Below are 24,100 nucleotides of genomic sequence, written 5' to 3'. Positions count from 1 at the left end.
CTCACAATATTTCACATCTTAATTACTGCTACATGCTCCTCTTTGGCCTTGAGATATCCCATCTTGCCCAGCTCACATCCATTCTTTGCCAAGATTATTCTCCTAGCTTATCACTTTTACCATGATACTCCTCTCTTCACATCCCTCCACTGGCTCCCCCATTCTCTAATGCATCAAATATAAACTGCTTGTCTTCACTTTCAAGGTCCTTCATGGCCTATCCCCACCTATCATCGTTCATATGCTATTAAGATGTCAACTCCTGCCTCCGATCAGCCAAAGATGCCAGCCTCCAGTGGTTAAATTTTCAAACAAACACTTTTGTTGTTTCGCCCAAGCTACCCCTTGTGTGGGAGGAACTCCCCATAAACATCTGCAAAGCTACCTCATTCTCCTCTTCAGATCCTTCCCTTTGCTGTGATGCCTTCAAAAATCTTGGTAACAGTTAGGCTGCAGGAGTGCCGAGACCATACACACCATGCTGACTACTACTATCTCACTGTTTCCTTGTTGTATTTTCTCTTATTGTAAGCTCTGTGAGAAAGGGACTGGTTTTACTCTGTTTGTATAGCACCTAGCAGAATGGGGTTCTGATCCATGACTGGGACTCTTAGGTATTACCCAACTACAAAAATAGACAACAACAACAACAACGTCTGAGGCTGCCTGCCACTGTGGAAGTAGATACAACTGGAAGGAAATTCAGGGCATTCTCTTGCGGCCGGTGACAGATTGTCCCCACATAGCTTCAAGCAACCTCAAGTACCTAATCATAATGCATCTGTGAACCTTAACATGATGAAGTAAATCCTATAACCTGCAGAAAATTTAAATCAAAAACAAACTGTACAAAACTGAAAGGCAACAGAAGAAAGTAAAATTATTTCGTACAGAATGATTTAGTGAATCTTGAAAAAAGTTCCTTTTTTGTGTGAAGTAGAACTTTGATTCCTTTGAAGAAACATGATCAGCATTTCTGGAAAATATAATTGAAATGCTATGAAGAAAATAATCAAGATCTATGGGAGGGCAGGTGAGGGGAGGATATATACTATACCCTTCTTCTGTTCTTTTTCTCCTCTTTTCTTTCTCTTCCACTTCTTTTCCTTTATTCTTGCTACATTTATTTATTTGAATAGGCTGATGAACATACTGTTTGTATGTAGTATGACAATTCTTTTTCTCTAAAGCTCTGATTCATATACAAGTTTAACTTTAATGACTATAAAGGCAACCTGCATTTTCATTTTTATCATTTTTTTACTTCAAAATAGTTAAAATACACGTAGTACTGTAGTTTTCTGCTGAACACGTATGTGTGTGTTGAGAGATATAGTATGAAGTTTTATAGAAAAGTAACTAAAATAAACTCTTACGCATTACCACTCCCCATTTTCATTTTAGATAGATATCACAGAAAGATCCTGGAAATTAGCACTTTACTGCTTTCATCTGAAGATGGGGTAGAAATTAACGTTAAACACCCACCAATTTGTTTCTGTTAATTACAAAGAATAATAACTTAAGGTTGTTAGGTAATTTGAATATCTATTTTTTGGTAACTCCAGACTCACCAGGAATCCAAAATAATTTAAGTTCTTCTAACTGAAAGTATATGTAAACTCTGTCTTGAAAACTAAATCCCTGTAAAAGAAACTGTCCTACAATATACAGTGCTGTAGTGTACTGCTTCCTTAACTCTGCTCTCAGAAATCTGCACAGATTCAACAGCTTGTGACACTGATGATTCAGGAACATGAATCAATCTGCTCATTGTCCAAACAACAAAATGAAGTTATTGTAATTTTCCAAAATGAACGGTGACGACGTGCATAAATCATTTCTGCTTGGAAGGCCTACGCTGGAACACCACATAGCAACACTCCTGTGCAAGTCAAAGGGAAAAAAAGAAAGAAAATAACAGCCCGCCAGCACCATAGATATTCCAGTAAAGCTACCAGATAGCACAGAAGGAGCAACATAGTGATCCACTGGGATAATCCTTCCCCTCCCACCACCAGAGCAGTATTTCCCCCACCCCCAAATTAATCCTCAAAATACACAAAACACCACAACAATCACATTCTCGTGATGAAGCAGCCTACTAGCAGCACAACACACCACTGGCCTGACCCAGCTCCCCTTCATGTCAAGGGAGTTGGTTTGAAGAGGAGCAGACAAAAGCAAAGCTTTCACTCAGTCCTTAATCTAGCAAGGGCTGTAATGGAGCAAATCCCATAGTATCAAGTCCTCCAGCCAATCTGAAGAGTGGCACTGTCAGACTCTGAAGGCAACTGTCTTCAGTTTTCCTTAGGCCAGAGGGAAGGTTGCCGCTGTCCCTCTGGGGAAGGATATAAATCATACTTATATCTGTTCCTATAAGGAAGGAATAAAATTGGTATACTTTTTATTTTCTGAAGGAAGAGGAAGGTTTGCCAGTACATAGATGTGATTTATCCTCTATTTAACATCCCAAAATAATCTATACATTAGCTGGGATAAAAATGTAACTAGTGCATATGATTTGAAGCTACTCTTTAATTTGTGGGTGCAGAGACAAATATCTTGTAAAAATCAGATACTGAAAATGCAAGCAGATACACAGTTCCTGATTTTCCAAGCTATTTAAATTTTTCACTTTGGCAATGCAGGCCAAGGTTACATCCATAAAACATGCAACAGTACCTTATTCCCAACTAGAAAAGCCATGGTATGAAATTTGAAGTATGAAGGACTTATGTTTGTAGAAAACTGATCCAGGACTATCAAGCCTTAGAATCCAAATGAGGATCTAGTCTACTTCTCCCTTCCCCAGCAAACACATAACATGCACACACACAAAAAACCCTCCTACCAAAATGCTGAAGATGTAGTGCTCTACCTAATTCCATATTAGTGTCTGGAGTAAATGATTCCATATAGTTCCTATAAACCTCTCTATATACACATCCACATAGGCTAGCACGTGCAGAGCTGGGAGAAATTTCTCTCTTTTCCTTCTTTCTTTCTTTTTTTTCCTGAAAAATGCTTATTTGGCTCGACTGAAACAATATGGGTGGATTTCGGCTAATTGTTTTGGTATAAAGAAAAAAAATGGGAAATGTTGGAGCAGTCCATTTAAGCATTTCTGAAACAAAACACTTCAACTTTTCATTTCAGAATTTCCCTCCATGTTATTTTTAAAACCACTGAAAAAAACCCCTCAAACTCAAAATGAAGTGTTTTCAGTTTTTCTAGAGGCAACAAGGGCAGAGCTGGGCTGCGGGCGGAGCAGAGCTGTGGTCAGAGTGGGGCTGGGCAGGTGCTCCCTCCCTGCCTCCCCTGGGGGCTGGCCCGGGCCCCGCTGCATGCCCCCCAGAACGTTTCTCCATGTCCCCTGGGGACCACTGCACTAGGTATTAAAAATAAACAAACAAACCCTACAGATCTCATTGTCCCATTTATTTCATTTAAATAGTAAAAGAGCTACATATCTGAGGCATATATCTGCATATAATGCATTTTCTCTTTTTGCTATAAAGATAGCCATTGATCTTTAAATACTCCTTTGTAAGGTGACATAACAGTGTTTCTCAGGAAAAAGAAAAAAAATGCTAAATGTACCTTCTTCTGTAGGGTTGAACCCACAGATGTCGCAAATACAGCGAACCCACTTATTCATCTCCTCCTCGCTATCTGCCACCAAGTAGAAAACTCTGTCGATAGTGTTGATATCAAAAATATAACTGTTTTCGAACTCTTTTTTGTTAAATGTCAATCCCGCATCCACTTGTTGACACAAGTTTAAGTCAATAATACGAATAGGTTTTTTGGCATGGTCATTTTTGTAGTACTCCAACACATCCGGATCTCCTGTTAGACGGCCACTGCGAAGCACAAACCACCTCCTCTTCCATGCCTAAGAAGTAGGGGGGAAAAGGGAAACATTAATATGAGTGATATTATTTTAAAGACAATTATGTCTATTTATCAGTGACTTCCACTACTGGAACTGCATTGTAAAAAAAGGTTGAATACAATGCAATAAATATTTCAAATTGTTTCCAAAAGATTGCATACAAAAAAACTAAACTGAGGATAATCAGGTTACAAACTGGTTGCAGTGAACTTTTTAAAAAAAGATTTCCTTTTATATTTAAGATTTTGCTCAAGAGAATAAGTTTCAAAAGTAAGATGATACTTGCCAAATGGGAAAGGATGAATCTAATTAAGGAAAAGAAAAAAAAACTTCCAAAGAAAGTGAATACAGCCACAGGAAGGAAAAGAAACAACACATATTTATAGGTACTTAAAAGTGTCCTCTTCATTTCATGCTGTTTTATCGTCAATAGTCACTTGTTTTCATAGCACATATAATACTCATTTATACATGCATGTTTCTCTGAATCTTGTGAATAAAGTAGTTTAATCAAGTGGTAGTATTTTAAGACAGCTACTCTTGTAGAAAGAGAGCTACTTTATTAGCTGGCAACACTTTACATGAAATAGTTTCACTTAGTTACAAAACTATAAGGCAGCACTGTAAGTTACTGGTTTTCTCCTTTAAACGTAAAAAAAAACCATTTAATTATGTTCAGGAATATATATATTTTCTGAGTCCAGGCATTGCGACTCCTACACCAACCCCACTGCTGCAAACTTAGGAGACGTGGCCAGGGAAGGGGACATGGCCTAGATACTCCATGCCCCACTGATCCTCAACTACTTTATCAGTGCCTTGGGGCCACTGACATCCAGCGTACTTTAGAACAGTGTTTCCCAAATGGTGGGTCCTGATTCACCAGTGAGTTGCAGGAAGAGTCTAGGTGGGTTGATTATCACTGCTCCCCCACGTCACTCTCCACAAGCCCCAGAAGCACTCCTCCTATCAGGGCCACAGGGGGAGTGGGGGAAAGGGGTTGTTTGCCCCAGGCCACCCATTTGAGAGTGCGGCCAACCAAGTGACATTGCAACCTTGCACATGGGGTCACAGCACCGCCCAGGTTTGCCTGCCCATTCCTCCATCATGATAGGGAGGAGGCTGGGCCAAACCTAAGTAGTCCTGCAACCCCATCCACCAGGTCACAATGCCCAGAGCAGGGAGCCAGGCCCAGCCTTGCAGGACAGAAGCTGCTGCAGCAGGGTGAGTGCAGGGCAGACCCAATCTTGAACACCCCCACCACTGAGGTCTCCCAGCCAGTTGGGGCTGCAGAAGCGAGCAGGACTGGGAGAGTGAGAGCATATGGACTAGGCGGAGTTGAGCAACAGGTTTGGGAGCTGGGCCAGGGATGCTCTCCTCATCTTGATGCAGGTGAAGAATCGGACTGTGAGGCCCCCTTGCTGGGAGGGGGATCTGTACTGTTTGGTATCTGTTTCAATTAGGCTCCCCAGACAAAAGGATTTTTAAGAGGCCAGTTCTTTCACAGGACAGAGACTGGTCACTGGAGGGCTGCTTTGTGTTTTCCTTTGCTGCAGCCTGTCTTCCACTCCCACTTAAAGGAGTGACCTCCTCAAATTACAGGGGGTTAGCAGAAGCCCTGTCAGAGCTCTCTATCCACAAGAGGGGACAGAACTGGGAGAGGAGAGGTGCTAGCAGTGCAGAAAGCATGCAAGTTTATGTTTTTCTTTTTTCTTTGGTGTTTGAATTTTTAAAAAGTTAAAAAATAGTGAACGGTAGTTTATATTTTACACACACAAAGTTATTATTATGCGATGGAGTCTCCCCAAAAAGACAAAAGGCAGTTGGTGGGTCACCTTAGTAAAAAGTTTGGGAACCACAGATTTAGAGCAACCCTCAGAACATGCTAATTCATGCCCAGGAACCACACTTCGCACACAGTTGGTTCAGGATTGCAGAATGCCTAAGTTACCTTTGCACTCTCCTCCTAACCCCCATTCAGCTCCTTAGCTGTAACTAGGGATTTGGGTCACTATATCTAAGGGAGAGGAAGTCGCCACAAATGTGACCTAGTCCTGCTTTACTTAAGGTTCAACAGACATGGCATAAGAACCTAAACAGATAGTTCTTATTCCCAAAAGAAGACCCATTGCCTTTACACTGAGTTAAGGTTGCAGGATCAGGCCCACAGCCATGAAAGGAATAAACTCTTTATCTCCACCACTGTTTTTCCTACTTATTAGTCAAAGTGTGAGCTCAAAGAAAGTGAATGGGATGGCTCTAGCAAACTCTCCTCCATACCGAAAACTCTCTTACCCCTTGCCAAAATGATTTGTTTTAAAGTTTGTATTTAGGTTGTTTTAACAAGTATATAAATCCATCACATAAAAAAATCCATTCATATTTTCTACAGAGTACACAGTGACAGGAAGACAGACTACCATACAAACAAGAGGTCGAATGGAAGCGTTGAGACTTGTAGTGTCCTTTACATATCCACATGCATCTGTCAACCTCTGGGATCAAAATTTTCTGAGACTGGACTTATGGAACCAGCTGTGGAGCAGAAAACAACTCACGCTGGGTCCTGAGAAGTGTAAATGTAGCCTATTACCTCAGACAAAGTGGAGGGGAAACATACTGGGGTCTGGGAATCAAAACTGTGCTACCATCTTAACCGGCTCTGGCTCTGAACCGGCATAGTCAGCTTTTCAGTGGGTGCTCACAAACAACTCATTGTCAAGTGTGGATGCCTTTTTTGGTATCAAGCTGAAGCTACTATGGAAAGATAATACAGAAAATAGGGGAGGGGGAAAATACCAGACATTTAAACTGGAACTTGTAGCATATTCAGTAGCCACCACGTACTAAAAATCATCTGAGTTTGAAAAAAAGACTTTTATGCTTGCTATTCTATACAAATAATCATACTTTTTGTGTTCATTATCATATATACATATTCAGCCTTAAAATGCAGAATTATACAATTCAAGTCAGTTCTCAAGTCACCTTTCTCACTACGTTAGCAAGTTGGTGAGCCGGATAAACAACAAAGTACAAGAATTAAAACTGACAGAAAAAAACAAAATGAAACACCTTAAGCAGAGGCCACATATTAAAATGTGTAAAATTCCAGAATTGATCTGCATTGTGCTATACTGTTCTGAAAATCTGACAAATTTTGTGCTGTTTTCTGCATCTCTATCAAGCCAAAAAAAACAACAGCTTAGATACTAGCGTAGCAGGAGCCTTAGATATTTGCCACACAGAAAGCCCCCAAGGTTGATAATTAATTGAGAATTAGTTCTGAAAAACATACTGCAAGCTGCAGCTATTTCAGAAACTGGAATTATCCACTATGTCTTCATTTCTTCAGATAAGATTTTTAAAAAGCAATCTGTAAAAACCCCAACATACTTGCCTACAGATTTATGCAACACAAATTAGCTTGGTACAAATGAACTTTGCCTAGCTTGGGAGTTTCTGTCTAATTCTGTGTTAAAGGCTGAAACTTGTTCATATTATCACTAATAAAAGCCCTATTCAACATTAAAGACTTAAATATGACTTTTAGTCCAATTTCATAAATTAATCATCTAAAAAGAACTTGTTTTCAGCTCTTAATGCTACAAAATACCAACTATTAAGTACTTAAAACACTGAGTTTAGCCTACCACCTGCTACTATTTTTTGAAGAATTTTTGCATAGTGAATATGTGAATGTTTATTTCAGTCACATAATGAGTCACTCACTGAAACTGGCACAGATTAAACTCAAAAACAAAAGCAATTCCATAAACTACACATTAATAAGGCAGATACAAAGGTTCTCTGGGTTACAGTACAAAGCACAATTTAGCAGTAGAATAAAGCCTGAAGCTGGACAAGAGAACTGACATCAGAACCCTTGCTAATCATAGTACAGAAGCGTCTCTATGTTTTGTCAAAGTGCAGAATGAGCCCACATAAATCACTCTTTGTTATCTGAAAATATCTAGGATTCTTAAAGCTTGTTCTATTTTTAACGTTTCAGTCTTTGTCGCCCTAGTGAAAGCTGTATACTGCCTCACTGAGCCAACAAGAATACTGACTATAACTAATGAGGAGAGCTTCTTCAATAACTGCTTTCCCAAACTAAGTCTCTGAAAGGGGCCGTGGGGAGGTGAGAGAGAAAATAACTATTTATGTAAATGTATCCTTCTTTATTATTTTTTTCCCTTTGGGTATTTTTGTTGGAGGAATGTTTATGGTATTTTACAGCTGTACAATCTGTAACATGCATTGTATCCTACAAAACCACTACAAACATAAAATTGGGTTATGCCACAATGATGTTACAGAAACAAACAAGCTTTGTCTCTTCAATTATTTAATCAACAACACGTTCTAAACAATGTGACTTTGCTTGCATTGATAAAGGTGATTCAGATGCAGCTGAACTTCTACTGGAAAACAAATGAGAAAAATAAGCAACTCTACAGTGTGATTTGTTTTAAAACTCACTTTCCCAAATCCTAACCAATACTGGTATGAGACAGATGTTCGATATTTTAGGGGGGGAAATGAATATTCCTTCCCTAGGATTATCTAATTTATTTTTAATGCAAAATATGTTTATTTACATTGCATGTCTGGTTCCAACACACTGCCTGCAGATTAAGTATCTATCAAGTATAGATTTTTTTTAAATGTATTAAAATCATAGGAAGTACCTCAAATAACAGGGTGATGTAATTCAGCTGTCTTTCTAAACTTTTAAATATAGTTATTACAAAACAAAATTATGGAGATAAAGTAGGTTTTTAAAAGTAATCTAAGATGTGACATGTTGCCATGTAGCTGCTAAAGACCTGGGCACACTCAAAGAGTTGTAACCAAAAAGTACTGAAGTTGAGTTTTGTTTTTAACCCAATGGAGGAAGAGAAGAAAGCACTATTTTTATTTTATCTGTTGCATTTTATGTAAATTGAGTACTGCTGGTTTAAAAGCAAGCAATTCAGCCAGGCCACAGTATCAGGAAAATTGGAAGAACGCATCACTTAGGTCTTGTCTACACTTACAAGGCTGTAGTGGCACAGCTGCACTGCTGTAGCGCTTCAGTGAAGACGCTGCCTACGCTGATGGGTGGGCTTCTTCCATCGATGTAGGTACTACACTTTCCCGAGAGGCAATAGCTATGTTGACAGCTATGTTGACTTCTCCCATCAACAATCAACACAGCACTCTCTACACCAGGAGTTCGGTCAGTATACCTGTGTCCGGGGGGGATGATTTTCCACACCCCAAGCGATGTAGTTATAGCAACACAAGTTCCAAGTTTGGATATGCAGCTTCATTTTCCTGATGCATCTCCACAGTCCCTATTTTTTTTAAATGTAATTTTTAAATAAACCATGGCAACGGAGGATAAAACCTCCACAAACTATCCAGGTATAAACATCTTAACAGTAATTGTGAAAGGTGGAGTGTCAGCACCTTAAATTATCTCAAAATTGTAATTTTTAGTAATACTGCTGAGAGAGAGTAAACAAATTTATGAAAAACAAGTAAAATAAATGTGAAGTGAGGAAAATACTGGATGCATTACTACTTTCTTTAAAGTACTTAAGACTTGTTTTCCAGGAAGCACCATCTTTTCTAACTGAGCAAAATAAGGAAAAAACAGTCTCAGTGGAAGTTTCCACTCTACTGGCTATCATCCTGATCATCTGTTCCGAATACACACAAGGCTAAATTTCCTGTTTTCAAACTATTGTCACCATTTTCTAGTCTTGTGCTGCTAGTTCTAACTTTAGCTTTGTTAAATAAACAAAAGAAAACACTGACAATAAAGCAGAACAATACTTCCATGCATATTTACTGCAAGCAAAATGTCAGAATGTATATTTAATCATTTGAACTAAAATAAATCAATCAATACTGAACAATTCATTAAAACATCAAAGAAAAGGCAAAAATTAAAAGAAACTTATCTTATCACTGTGTAAGGATCTCTCTCCTTTTAACAAGTCTAAAATTACAAGTTCATCATTTTTACATTCACTTTAATTTTGCACTGCATTCCTTAAGTCCCATCTATGTTAGGAGTCTAACTGTGCTAATAGGCGAGCTGGCCAAAACTCAAGATTTCCAGTTCCTGGGCAATTCTGATATTTTGAAGTTTAGTTTAGTTCTGATTTGGAAAGAAACCAAATTTTTCCCACAAGCCAGAAATTTCACACACACAAAAAAAATCATTTTGGAAACACTGGCATATAGTGTTTCTGAAACAAAATATGATCCTCAGAATCCCACAGCTGCTGACTGAAACTAAGAAGAATCATGTCAATTTCACTCAAGAGCTTCCAGGACTCCTAACATCTGTGGCTCTAGGCAACTGGCCTGGTACCCCAGGGCTTCCAGACTCTCAGGCCAGTTGGTTTCCAAGGCTGGAAGCCCGAAAGCCCTGAGAAGACCCTGTGCTTCCAGGCTGCTGGATCCACAGCAGGCATCCCCAGACCCAACCAACTCTAGCAAACAGGTTTATAACTGGGTCATCTGATCCACATTACACCGTCAGTCACACACTCCTTCTCAAAAATCGTGGGGTTGCAGAGGACTCTGGCCCTCCTCTAACTATTTACTTACCTAAATATCCCAGACCCCGAATCTCAGCACCTCCTAAACACTAATGCATTTCTCCTCACACACTCCTCTGTGATAGGGAAATATTATCATCGTCATACAAATAGGGCATTGACTCGGAGAGACTAAAAGATTTATCCAAAGTCATGCCAAAAGCTTGTAGCAGAACAAGGAATCTAACCCAAATCTCCTGAATCCCAGGCCAATGCTCTAACCACAAAGCCACCCTTTCTCTTCTTGGTCTATATAATATTTCTGGGCATTCTTGTCCACTTACAACCTTCAAACTACCATGATTTTGCTAATCACTGGCAAGTTTACCTTACCACTCCTGACTTGTCCCCATCTGTTTCAATTCCACATCTTGACCTGCCTATCCAACATTATCTCTTCCTGGAGGTCTTGTCAGTAAGAAATGTAATGTGGTCATAAATGAGCTTTTGGTCTGCCCTCCCTTGACCTCTCCATTATTGCTGAAGACAGCACCCTTGTCCCTATCACTCATGTTCATAATCCGGGGGATGGGTGCCTTTTCCTTGCCCTGCCCATCCAGGTGGTTTTCAAATTTTGCTGCTCCTTCCTCCACAACGTTTTCAAAATACAGTCGCTCCTTTCTGCCCACACCACACTAGTTCCAAGTGCTCACCTCCTCCTGTCTTGTCTCCCCCCCCCCACACACACACTTCCTATTACACCTATTCAAAATGCAGTTGCTAATACAGTCTTGTCCTTACCACCACTCTGACCACATCGCTCCCCTCCTTGAATTCCTCAACTGACTTCCCTTTTCAACACAAGTTTAAGTTTCTTGTCGTTAATTTTAGGGCCTTCTCATCTCTGCCCTCCCAACTAATTTACTTGACTCTCTTGTCTCTTATGCCACCTCCTATGACTATTGCTCCACCAGTGATGCCAGCTTTGTCTGCCCATTTGCCATCTTCTCCCACAACTGGCTCTGCATTTACTTCTATGCTTGGAAAGTCCACCTTGAATCAACATTTAAGGCTACGAAATTTCCTTCCTTCCAATTCCTCTTTGAGATCCAACTCTGCTGTAATGCCTCCATGCAATCAGTCAACCAATTACAGTCTGGTTGTGCAAAAACTGGAAATGGCTGATTTATTTAAATAAATATTTCATACCTTCATAAATCCTGCAGTTGTGGAAGAGCTGCCTAACTGTGTCATCTTATTTTAGTTACAGTCATCCTTCTATTTCCTCCTTTTAATATACTCGTTGTGCTGGGCCCCAAAATAACACAGGAAGTTGTTGTGGCTAAGACTTGTCCATTGGTATGTGACTGTACTCTGCATAGGACAGGGGTGTTTTGATGCTGATTGTGACCTTTAAGCACTACTGCAGCACAAAGAACCAGCAACATCATGACTTACTAAGAATACCAAGGTCAAATTCTTGAACATGCAGCGATTGGGGGAGAGAACAATGCCTGATCACATAAAAATGGTTTAATTAATAGAATTCAAAGTTTGGGTGTTATAGGGGCACAGGTTTCAGAGTAGCAGCCGTGTTAGTCTGTATTCACAAAAAGAAAAGGAGTACTTGTGGCACCTTAGAGACTAACCAATTTATCTGAGCATGAGCTTTCATGAGCTACAACTCACTTCATCGCACAGTTAACGTAAAACTCATGGAGGAAATCCTGGCCCCATTTAAGTTTTGCCACTGACTTCAGTGGAGCCAGGATTTCATCACACATCTTACTTTTTACTTACTAGCATTACAGTAATCTTAGGCATGGTTTGTAACTGGAAGATTTGAGGGAAAAATCTTGCTATGTTTCCAGTTCATTTACTTGTACATTTACAGCATCTTGTGTATGTTCAGTTTCACTACTGGCCTGGATAGTTCATCAATTTCCCCTGTCTGTATGAGGCTTTCACACAACAACAAGGAGAAGCAAGACCTTTAAAATTATATAAAAATGTGCTTGTAAGACCAAAAACATCAGTAGAGGGACTTCAGTCCCTAAAACGGTTTTTACAAATGTTTTTGAAACTGCTTAATATCAACTTGATGGTGCCTTTAAAAAAGTCCTTTTCCAAGGCATAACAGACTATTTCTTTGAGATTAGAACACCTACTGAAACAAAAGCTACAAAATGAATGAGAGCAGTTTAGAGAATCAAGAGTACCTAATATTTAATAATTAATGTATACATTGGTGTACTTTAAAATTTTTTAAAAAGTTTCCATGTAATCGCAGCTTATTTGACAATAGTTGGTTGATAAAACAGTACCCATACTAACTTACCAATTCAACCAACAAAACATTTCTGTAGTCAACTAGACTCTCTAAGAATAGTCAAACAAGCCACCAGATCAAGTGTTTTGCAGAATCAAATAACTACATATGACCATTTTATAGTCACCCTTTTCTTCCCTTCACCCAGCAACCACTCTAGTAACTGATATTTAGTCTAAAAGCAAAACCTTGTAACAACCATGTAACAGTAACCTATATAGGAGCTCATGATCATATCACTGAAGATCTTGAGAGCAGACAACTCAGTCCCTCAAGTATAAAATGTTTGTTTAGGATTATTCAGTACCAGTTTATTTTTACTATAAGGAGAACGCAAGTGCCATACTATTGTCTGAACAACCAAACAGCAACATAGATAAGTTTCGCAGACAATGACCAGCCATATCAAGACAAATAATGCATTTTAGAACAGCACTATACTAAAATATACATTCTTTTGTCTTAATATATCAGAACAAGACTGTATTTGCAGTTTGCGGTATTAACTCTTAGAAAAGTATAAACAGTATTCTAAACCATCTTATAGTATAAAATTACCAAATGTGCTGAATATTTACTTTCATGTCTAAGAAATAGCTCTTACAAAAATCTTTAACTTGTATACCAAACAAAAATGACATCCTTTCTAGACAAGAAAAATTAACCTAAGAAAAATATAAATCTTTCCTTGGAGAATGTATTTTTTAAAACCTCATTAATTTTCCATATGAATAAATAAAAGAACATCTTATGTCAGTTTTGGGAGCAGTTTACCTCTTTGTGTTTTCAATAAATCCAAGCAATGTCCTGGCCATTTCTGTAGTTGTGTCTACCCCAAAATAAGCAGAGCTTTCTTTTTGCTGTCAGCTTTCCATCTCACTATACATACACCACCCTATCCTAATAACCTTTGACCAACAGGAAGTAGACACAATGGACTGAAAATAACAGCAATTGTAAGATTTAGAATGATTTAATATATAAGGGGTGGGTTTAAAATATTTAAAAAAACCTCACTTGGTCTCGCTTGGTTTCTAAACAATTTGCAAAAAAGCATGAGATCTATGTAAGATTCTTAACTCCAGGCTATTCTGAATACCATAACACATGCTAACTATAGAGTACATATTTTTTCATAGGAGTCTTGATGCCACAGCTCTTCTGAGGATAGGGATTTCTGCACAGGAATAATCTGGGTATATCATCTCTAACTCCACAGATCTGGAGCTAGTCTAACAGTAAAGGGAGTGGAAGTTTCCTACTACACATGTGCAAAGTTACTTTTCAATTTGTATCATTGCGGATAATAGGGTAATTTCTCTGTCTTTCCAAATGAACCTGAAGACTAGTATTCTATGGAAGCTAGAAACCAGGAAAATCCACTCATTTGTGAGTTAGGTATATGGAACATATGATCATGCCAGATCAGATCAGTGATCCACCCTGTTTGATATGCTGTATCTGATCGTGACCCATGCAAGATGCTTCAGAGAAAGGTACAAGAAACCTTGTAGTGGACAATTATGGAACAATCTGCCCACAGGAGAGGTTTCTTCCTAATCCCAGGAAGTTAGGGATTGCCTTGTGCCCTGATGCCTGAGGGTTTGTATCCCCTCATACATTTCAAAATTTATTTATCTGTAAATATCCTCATTAGCCACAGAAATGTCTAATCCTGCTTGGTTTTTTTTTTAGTATACTAAATTCTTGACCTCAGTATTTAGCGGCTATGAGTTCAAAAGATCAACTAAGTTTTCGAAAAGTATTCCCTTTGATTAGTTTGAAATTTGTGGCCCTTCATTTTCATTGAATGTTTCCCTTTTTAGGTTCATTGATTTCAAGGCCAGAAAGGAATGGTTGTGATCATCTAGTCTGACCTCCTGCATAACAGAGGCCATTGAATTTCACCAAAATAATTCCTAAAGCATATCTTGTAGAAAAGCATCCAACTTTGATTTAAAACTTGTCAGTGATGGAGAATCCACCATGACCCTTGGTAAATTGTTCCAATGGGTAATTATTCTCGCTGTTAAAAAAAAAAATTTGCCTAGCTTCAAGTTCCAGCCATTCAAGCTCTTTCCTTGGGAGACAGGGTACGTATGAACACCCAGTTTACCTTTTCTATACCAATCATTATTTCGTGCACCTTTATTAAGTCCTCTCTTAGTCATCTCCTCTGTAAAATAAACAATCCTAATCTTTCCACAATCTCTCTTAAAGCCTTTCCAAACCTATAATTGTCTTCATCACCCATACGAATTGCCATAATGGATCAGGCTGGAGGTCCATCTAGTCCAGTACCCTGTCTTGCACAATATCCAGCCCCAGATGATTCAGAGGAAGATGTATGGACTGATGTATGATACTCTCCCCCTCCCCAATTACGTCTCTTCCTAATTTCTTGAAGTTAGAGATTGGCTTAAACCCTGAGGCATAAAGATAGGGTGAACACAGCAGAACATGATATCCCAGGCGAGGGCATAACAATTTATATCATATAATAGCTTGTAATACTTTCAGAATCAGAGGAACAGAAAGAAGGGGAAAAAACCATATACAAATCCCCAACACCCTTGTCCTGCACTTAGCATAACTTGGCCAGACCAAAGGATTCTGCCCGTAATTTTTATTTAACCGTGCTCCTTCTTAAAAACAAGTCACTTTGGGGATGAGAACAAGCAGAAATCTCAGCCCAAAATGTGAATTTGAGAAGGTTATAAGCATGTCAAAACAAAGTAATACTCATACATATCTTTTGAAGTGTTAACTACTATACAAACACACACACATTTTATCGTATATAACGACACCCATGTTATTTACATTAGACTTCCCATGTTTTTAGTAGTACTTTATTAAATACTTAACCACACCAGAATCAGAAAATTCAAAAAAGCTTTGGCATCAGGTTTTACAAGCTGAGACTGGATCTAACTTGCTAACATAGTAGTTCAGGAAAGTCTGCAAATGCTAAAAATAACTGCACAAAGGAGATACTAATACGATTTACTTCAATACAGAATCTATAGTAACTTTTAAATAGAGAAAACTCTTCTGTTGTGCCTGGGAACACCAGTAGAAACCACTGGTCCTTCGTCTACCACTAACGTGCCTTTTTATGTCAAATTTTAGCTGTCTTTTGAAGTATAATTATTAATTGATCATGGAGTAGGAGAATGATTTTGAGATCTTCTTCAACCGCATAACCTAAAACCACACTGTCTGCTACTTCCAATCTCCCTTTCCCCTGCCCCCACTTTGAAACAGAACCTGATGCCATAACACCAAGGAATAACAGAAAAAGGATATCCTGCCTAGATATTCCATTATACAGATCAAATCATCAATCCAGAGGGTTCTTTGCTTACACATGGGATATAAGAAGATGCTTCCAACTGATAAACCCTGAAAAGGAAACAAGGTTGGCTCCACAACTATTTTTAAGTAGTTAGCACTCACACAATAGTCCAATATTAACGGCCAATTTACTGGGTCTGCAAAGTCATTATGCTGAAATAATGAGAGTCAGAGTTTTTTCAAGAACTCTGAAAAATGAGAAGGCAAAGAGTAAATGTGCATCTTCCCAGAATCACTTTACCTGACCTGTATGTTTTAAAAAGAAAAGGAGGACTTGTGGCACCTTAGAGACTAACAAATTTATTTGAGCATAAGCTTTCGTGAGCTACAGCTCACTTCCAATGAATGCATCCGATGAAGTGAGCTGTAGCTCACGAAAGCTTATGCTCAAATAAATTTGTTAGTCTCTAAGGTGCCACAAGTACTCCTTTTCTTTTTGCGAATACAGACTAACACGGCTGCTACTCTGAAACTTGTATGTTTTAAAAGAGATCCAGAACAGACGATGCTCTTGCCTTGCATACATAACCCAAACAAACAAAAGTCATGTTTCTTGTCATATTCTTTACAGTAAATTACTTCCCCAGAAAAACTAAAAGTTACTTTAAAACTGTTTTAACAACAAATATAATGGCTTTATTGTGTGCGCCAAGTAACACAAAATGAGTTGCATATCTTCACACATGTACGTCACAAAATATGAGTTTGCTTTTTAAGCCCTTCCTTGTTGAAGGATACTAACCATGTTATAGGAGTACCATGTCATTTACATAACTAAAATTCTTAACAAAATCACTCTTCAGAGGGTCCTATTAGTTAAAAGCATCCTGCCCCCGCCCCTCCGACCACAGCGCTTTGCCAAGATTTCCTTTGACACCACCAGAGGAATACTTTATGCATCTTGATACTTCACTAACGCCAACATCTGGGATATCATGGATTATGGCAAACAAAACTAGTAATTTAAATTATTATAGATTATTTCAATATTAAATTCATAACAGAAACATCACTTTCAGTGCCAGACATTTCTTCTAGATAAATGACTGGTTCAGGTAAATGTCCTTCCAACCTATCACTGTACCACAAGAAATGCCTAGAGTCTTAGGCAAAGTATTGACCTGAATCCTGGGGATAGGCTGAGGAGAGCCTACCCCAAATTACGGATTATATGGTAGGAGCCCTATAAACCCTGCACTGGAATCAATTAAATGCCTAGCACAGGAGAATGTGGGTCATGGATGGGAAAGTTTAATAAATTTGAGGCCTGCCACTTTCAAATCCATGTATGTATCTGTCCTCATTTCACTGCTGTGTACACATCAGCACTGGTGCACAAACTGAGAAGAATTTTAAACACACTGGTCTCAAGAAAAAACTGTTTACATTCTATCTCACACAACCTAACACATTCCAATTTTGACAATGTTACCAACCACCGCTGCTTTAGAAACACTGCAGAGACGGAGCAGTTTACTCATTACGAGGATCATTACTGAAGAAATGGTAAGACAGAAAACAATCCTGTCACCCGCCCTAACACTAGAAATCACTGTTGTGTAAAAGGTAGCATCTCTGCCATCGCCAACATAGCAAACATAGAACAACAATAATAAAAAAGAGCCAACGTTGCATTGTTGTGTGGTTGCAGTCTAATCTTTGCTCTTCTCGATAGTCTTGGCAGGGAAGCAAAGGATTGAATGGGCACAGAGACAAAGGGCTTGTCTTCACTACCGGGGTAAGTCCACCTAAGTTACGCTACTCTAGCTACGTAGCTTAGGTCGACTTGCAGGGCAGTGAAGACAGTAAGGTACTGACAAGAGACACTCTCCGGTCAATTTCCCTTGCTCTTCTCGGAGAGTGGAGTACCGGAGTCAACTGGAAAGCGTTCGGTCGTCGATTTAGCAGGCCTTCACTAGACCCGCTAAATTGACACCTGCTGCATCAATTGCAGCAGTGTGGATCTCCCCAGTAGTGAAGAGCAGCCCAAAGAACCTCTCGCTCCTAGAGGTATATCAGCATGAAAGCGTGGGGAAAACTCACTGTTACTGCCTGGTCATATACCTCTGCTGGGCAGTATTAGAGGACTTGAGCCTCAAAATTCCAATTTGACTAAAATGGAATTCTAGCATAAAACTAGACCAAAGTAGCAAAGATTTAAGCCAAAAAGGTTTTGAGGAATAAAAGTAAAAGTCAATTCAAGAAAACCAACATTTATCATCACCTCATCTAGTTGCAAAAAGTGCATAACTTACCAATATTTTTCCTAAGTTATAAATATTAAATACAAAAATCCATAGCATATTAACAAAACATTAATACCTTGATCCTGTAAGCACTGAAGACAGTGGGACTACTCACCCTCGTTTCAGATGCTGTCTAAAACAGGTCATCTTGAAGGAAAATGGTGTTGATGATTTCAGACAGACCAAATAAAATATCTTACAATCCTCACAGCTCTGTTTGTTTGGGTCATTTAAAAAATTAAAATAAGTGCAACAGTAATAACAAAAAGTGCTCATCCCCAGCTCTTAGCACATTTACAAAACGTATCAAGCAGAAGTGCCAATACATCATAAATCAACAGCCTACACTGTGATCAAATGCTGCCATAACACGCAGTGTAATAGTTTACTATATTATACATTTGTTCAAGTGTTCAGGAACTAAAGGCAATAACGTGATTATACTTCACATACTACAAAAATCATAGTTAAGCACTTTCTGCAACATCAATCTGATGATAGCCTGTGACATTGCATGTAAGGGATGCAATAGCTGAAAAATATTTTAAAAGCTGGTATGTGTCACATCATATGATATTTCTAAATTAATCCAAGTCACTTGAATTGCAAAGTCATTTCCACTATTTAATCAAATACATTCTAATGAATTGGTAAAAGGGATAAGGAGACACAAATGGCTGCTTTTTCTTTAACTCAGAATATTTATATTGCAATTTCCAACCCAAACAAAAACACACTGGTGTTATGATACCATTGTTAGAACATGTTTATATATCTAACCTAACATTTTTGGAACCAGTCCAGAGAGTTCAATAAACATATTACAAACAAAATTAAAAAAAGAAAAACAAACAGTTAAAGACAAACATTTAGCTTTTTTCTCTCCTATTTGAACACAAAGTAGTTGCAAGAAAAATATTCTTGCAGAAAAACAATTATCCAGTAAAAGCATTTTATGAACATTAAAAGTAAGTAAATTCGCTTCTTAGTTGTATCACAAAAATGCAGTTTGCAAAGTTTTAAAAAATCAAATAATTCACTCATATATAGCAAAGTAAATTCTCAACACTTCACAAATTAAAGGCAGATAAGCAAATTAATGTAATTAATGCACTTTTAAATTATTGCAAAGAGAAAACCAAAAAGTGCAGGATTACCTTTTCTTTAAATGCAAACAAAATCTGTGTTCAAAGTACAAACAACGTTTCAGCAAGACATATCTTTATATATGGAATTATCTTTCATCTTCATAGATTTAAGAGTAGAGACCGAAAGTTACATCAATCATCCAAAATGACCTATTTTTTCTGTCCCATTAATATCTCATTTCCAATCTGGCCTTCTCCAATGATGGTGACAGTTCACCCACTTCTACCATTCTCTTACTTCACTCTCTAGGTGCTCATAATGTTAAGAGCTCTCCACGCCACCCAAATACTTCTCTATACACCAAAGATGATGCAATTTACAAAACCTTCTCTCTCACTTTAGGCAACAAGAGGTTAAGAGTTCAGAGTTTGGCCAGTTAATTGTACTAGTTTAGCACAGCACCAGGAACCCAAGTTTACATGCCCTGGAAAAGGGATAAAAAAACATTTGTGCCTATAGCAATTACAGACTAGAGATTTTTCAGATAGCATATGATGTGTGATGTCACAAAAAACAGTCTGCTCCTCAGACAAAAGACAAAATCTTTAATGAATTAATGAGTTGTAACCTAGAGAGATTTCAGAGTAGCAGCCGTGTTAGTCTGTATCCGCAAAAAGAACAGGAGTACTCTTTAGTCCATTTGGTATGATGTCCATCTGTTTGCATTTGGAAAGGAAGATGATGTCTGTCTGTATCTGTACGAGTTTTTTCATGAAGTTGATGGATTTCCATTCCATATGGCTAAATTCAGTGCCTTGCACAATGACGGGTTTCAGAGTAGCAGCCGTGTTAATACTGTTTTTGCGGATACAAACTAACATGGCTGCTACTCTGAAACCTGTCATTGTGCAAGGCACTGAATTTAGCCGTATGGAATGGAAATCCATCAACTTCATGAAAAAACTCTTACAGATAAAGACAGACATCTTCCTCCTTTCCAAATGCAAACAGATGGACATCATACCAAAAGGACTAAACCTAGAGAGAGTTTACTCTCAATATATTTATTTCTTCAATTTTATAAAAATATCTGTAGGTTTGTCTCCAATAAATCAGAGTTTACAGTAAACTAAAATTAGGGTTATGGATTATGTGTGGTTTAAACTACTGAGTTTAAAGAGAAATGGAAAGGTAATTTTTAATAGAAGTCAAATCTAAATAGTCAAGTAATGGTTTAAATTTCTGATTTTGAACTATGATTGACAGTCTCGTGACTTTCAATTTGAAAAATAAAAACTTGATTGAAAAATTAATGGGAACCTGTGTTACAAATCCATAATTTCATATTGGTACCAAAATCACTTCTACAGAATAGTACAGAATTATGTTTACGACTTTGTAATATATTTAGATTGAATTACAATAAACGAATTACTTGATAAACCGTAACATCCTACATTACTTTAATTTGATTAGTTGGACACTATAAACACTAAAATATCAATCTGTTTTATTTTCTGTAATTTCTTATATAATTTTAAATTGTATTTTGATTAATAAAACTTATATGTCTAAGAATTCCCAAGTCTGTACCTTAGCTTAAGCAAACAAAAATACAATATATTTGTCAGAAACATGGTATGGGACAGTGGCTAATTAAATTTGCCTAACTATTGTGTGTACAATATTGTATCCTCCTAATGCTTTCTTAGCCATCTTACCTAGACATCCACATTTTTTCTCAAAAGCTCCCAGCTGCTAGCATGGACAATGGTCTCAATGGCTTAATAAGCAAATCAAGATGACAGAAGGTCTCTATTTTGTTCCAGTACTTTTCCTGATATTGCAATCAACTGAGATCATAACAACACTGTTCTGTTGTGTCAGAAAACTATGCTGACTCTGGGTGCATGGTATTTTCCACTAGTCAGTAGGCTGATGGGACCCATACTAAAGTTGAAGTTCCTCCCCTCACCTGAACTTGCTTGCAAGCTTTATCATTAGATACAACTTCTCCTACGGAGAAGACTGGAAATTGTGGTTAAAAAACAATTCTGCTGCTGTTCCCAAGATCACCCCAAATTTCTTGCCAGAAAAGGGAAGTCCTGGTTCACAAAAGAGCCATGATGGTAATTCTGATGAGGGAAGCAGACCAGTATAAAGTGTATATAACCACCTTATGCCCCCATTCCATTTGTGCGACAAAAGTTTGGATGTTCTGGCACGTTCCTGTGGGCGAATGGGAAAAATGTACAAACTTAAAGATACCTGTCCCAAGTTTTGCATTCCCTCCCAAATGCAAAATTCCTCTTCTGAGTGCAGCAGCAGGAATCCTTGGATGATGAAAGAAGAACCACTCAACCACTGTACCTGTCAATAAGAGTTACCGACAGAGGCCAACAAGGAGGAAGGACAAACCAGCGGGAGGGGGGGAAGGAGGGGGGAAGGGATCACCATAAAGCATGCCTCACCTGTAGTGCCCTCTGCTGAATTAGTATGGAGCTCCCTGTACTCTCTACCTCAGTTTCACTCCTCAGGAAGACATTAATGCCACTTCAGGCACTCTTGACATTTGATTCAAGAATACCATTCTTAGGGCTTCTTTATTACAAAACCTCTTACAAAAAAAGACCAGAACAAAAAATCTCAAACAAACAAAAAGGTACTTCTAGCTTTCAGGGTTCCTCTGATGCCTGCCCTTTAAGCTCTGTTCCCAGTCCCCTGAAAGTTCTCTCTCAGTCTTACGTTTCTCCTCATGTCAGGAGCCCCAGACCTTCTCCTGGAGATGGGTAATTCACACAATTATTATCCCCAAGCCCTCCTCCTGGAGAGCAGCTTTCTCCTGCTGGTGTCTGCTCCCTGCTAACTCAGGACCCTGCAGGAGCCTTCTTACTCTTTTCCATGTTTGTAGGCATCTGCCCTGCTATGAAGCAGGAAGCAGCAGTTATGCTGGCCCTTTCTCCCAGCTCTTTCCTTATTGGATAGGTCCCACCCTCTCTGCACAGCTCCAGGTCCCAGGCCCTTAAAGATACTGTAGTACCAGGATTCACTCTAAATGCTACTTCTTCATGAGGACCCCCTTCCTCTCTCCCCATATATCCTCAGGCTTTGTGTATCAGACCACCCTAAACTCTTGAAGGGCCATGATATGTGATGGGGAGGATTGACCAGTAGGAAGTACTGCCCTTCAGGGACAGAATACCCTGTCACAGACGAAAGTAAAGAGAAACTCATTTCCAATGAAAAGGAATCTCTTGCAAGAAGCTCTCCCACAGACAGCAGAAAAGAATATATCTGCTCTGCTTTGTGAAGGCAGACACACTGGGAATAGGAATGTTGGGTCAGCAAACACACCCTCAAAGTGAGCTTCCTGTGTCAATAAACAGATTTAAAAAAAACTGGCTCTGTCCCAATGGATTGGATAGAAATACCCATGAGTTATGACTTCAGCCTAGACCAATGGATCCATAGCAGGGAAATTAAGATGGTCACTCAAGGAACTGCATTCTCTACATTGCAACAGATATTCCATCTGGCTTGGGAGCCTCATGATTTTCAGCAATATCATGACATAGCAAACTTCCTTGTGAGTCAAAAGTATCTCGAGATAGGTACTCTGCGTCAGCTATTTCACATGCTCAATAACTAGAATGGTAGAGTGAACGTTTAAGATGACCAGCAAAATGTTCACATACCTACACATAATGGATACTTTACTGGGAAGTAATTAATTTCTGTCCACTGTATGCAACTATGCAGTTAAACACTGATTGACCAAAAGGACAGTGTTTAGAGCTTTATACGATTTGTGTAATTTGTTTATGTATAGAATTCTGTAGAACTCTGGGAGCTGCGGGGGCCGTGCCTGCGGATGGTCAACATAAACAAAATGTCTTGCGGCCCGCCAGTGGATAACCCTGATGGGCCGCGTGCCAAAGGTTGCTGACCCCCGATCTAGCCACTCTTGTTTTGATGTTTCTTGAAGGCAAGTGATCCTGATTATACTCATATATGAAATGTAGTCTATATGTCCTTAACATCCACTTGCATATGATTCATTATTTGGATTTTTGGTAGAATACATGTAAGAATAATAAAAAATATTCACGTTAAGGTCTCTGTTCTTTTATCATCTTGACAAATTGGCTCAATGATTGTTTTTTAATGTTTGACTTTGTTCTAAATTATCTTTATACAAACAAACACTGCTTATGTGATCAGCACTTACACAGAAACTGATAGATGCCTTAGAAATACCTTAGACAGTATGTCAATCTCAGAGATTTCATTGCCAGACTAATAGGAAATCTGTTCTGTAGTCTCACTGCTGTTATTCATTACAAGTGCATATGTGCTTACTAACGTTGCATAGCACTTATTGTTAAGCAGCATCTTAACAGACATCAACCAGCTGCTCAAAACATGCAGTATATATTCCAAATATTATTTCTTTTGAATTTTGAATAGCAAAACCACCACTTACCTCACATCTCTTTCGCTACATGTCTTCTCTGAACAAAAGGATAATTGTTGACAGCTTAAGCAGAAAAAGGCCAACTTGCTGAACATATTTTGATAAGGTGTACAATATCAATATTGTAGCATGCAAGTTCTTGCACTACAACAAATTCTTCAGTTTGGCTTA

General features: G+C 38.5%; 1 protein-coding gene across 8 annotated transcripts in view; it reads right to left on the bottom strand.

The window, feature by feature from the left end:
- GAB1 (GRB2 associated binding protein 1) overlaps positions 1-24,100 on the bottom strand; it is a 138,096-nt gene that overhangs the window by 48,956 nt on the left and 65,040 nt on the right. For all 8 annotated transcript variants that reach the window (XM_074950924.1, XM_074950927.1, XM_074950922.1 and 5 more), the window contains exon 2: positions 3,604-3,898. In XM_074950924.1, the coding sequence (XP_074807025.1) occupies positions 3,604-3,898 (295 nt within the window). The remainder of the gene's footprint in view (positions 1-3,603; positions 3,899-24,100) is intronic.

Source organism: Natator depressus, chromosome 4 (genome assembly GCF_965152275.1).
Source record: "Natator depressus isolate rNatDep1 chromosome 4, rNatDep2.hap1, whole genome shotgun sequence".
NCBI lineage: Eukaryota > Metazoa > Chordata > Testudines > Cheloniidae > Natator > Natator depressus.
The sequence above is the reverse complement of the archived record's forward strand: the minus strand, read 5'-3'. Positions and strand labels throughout refer to the sequence as shown.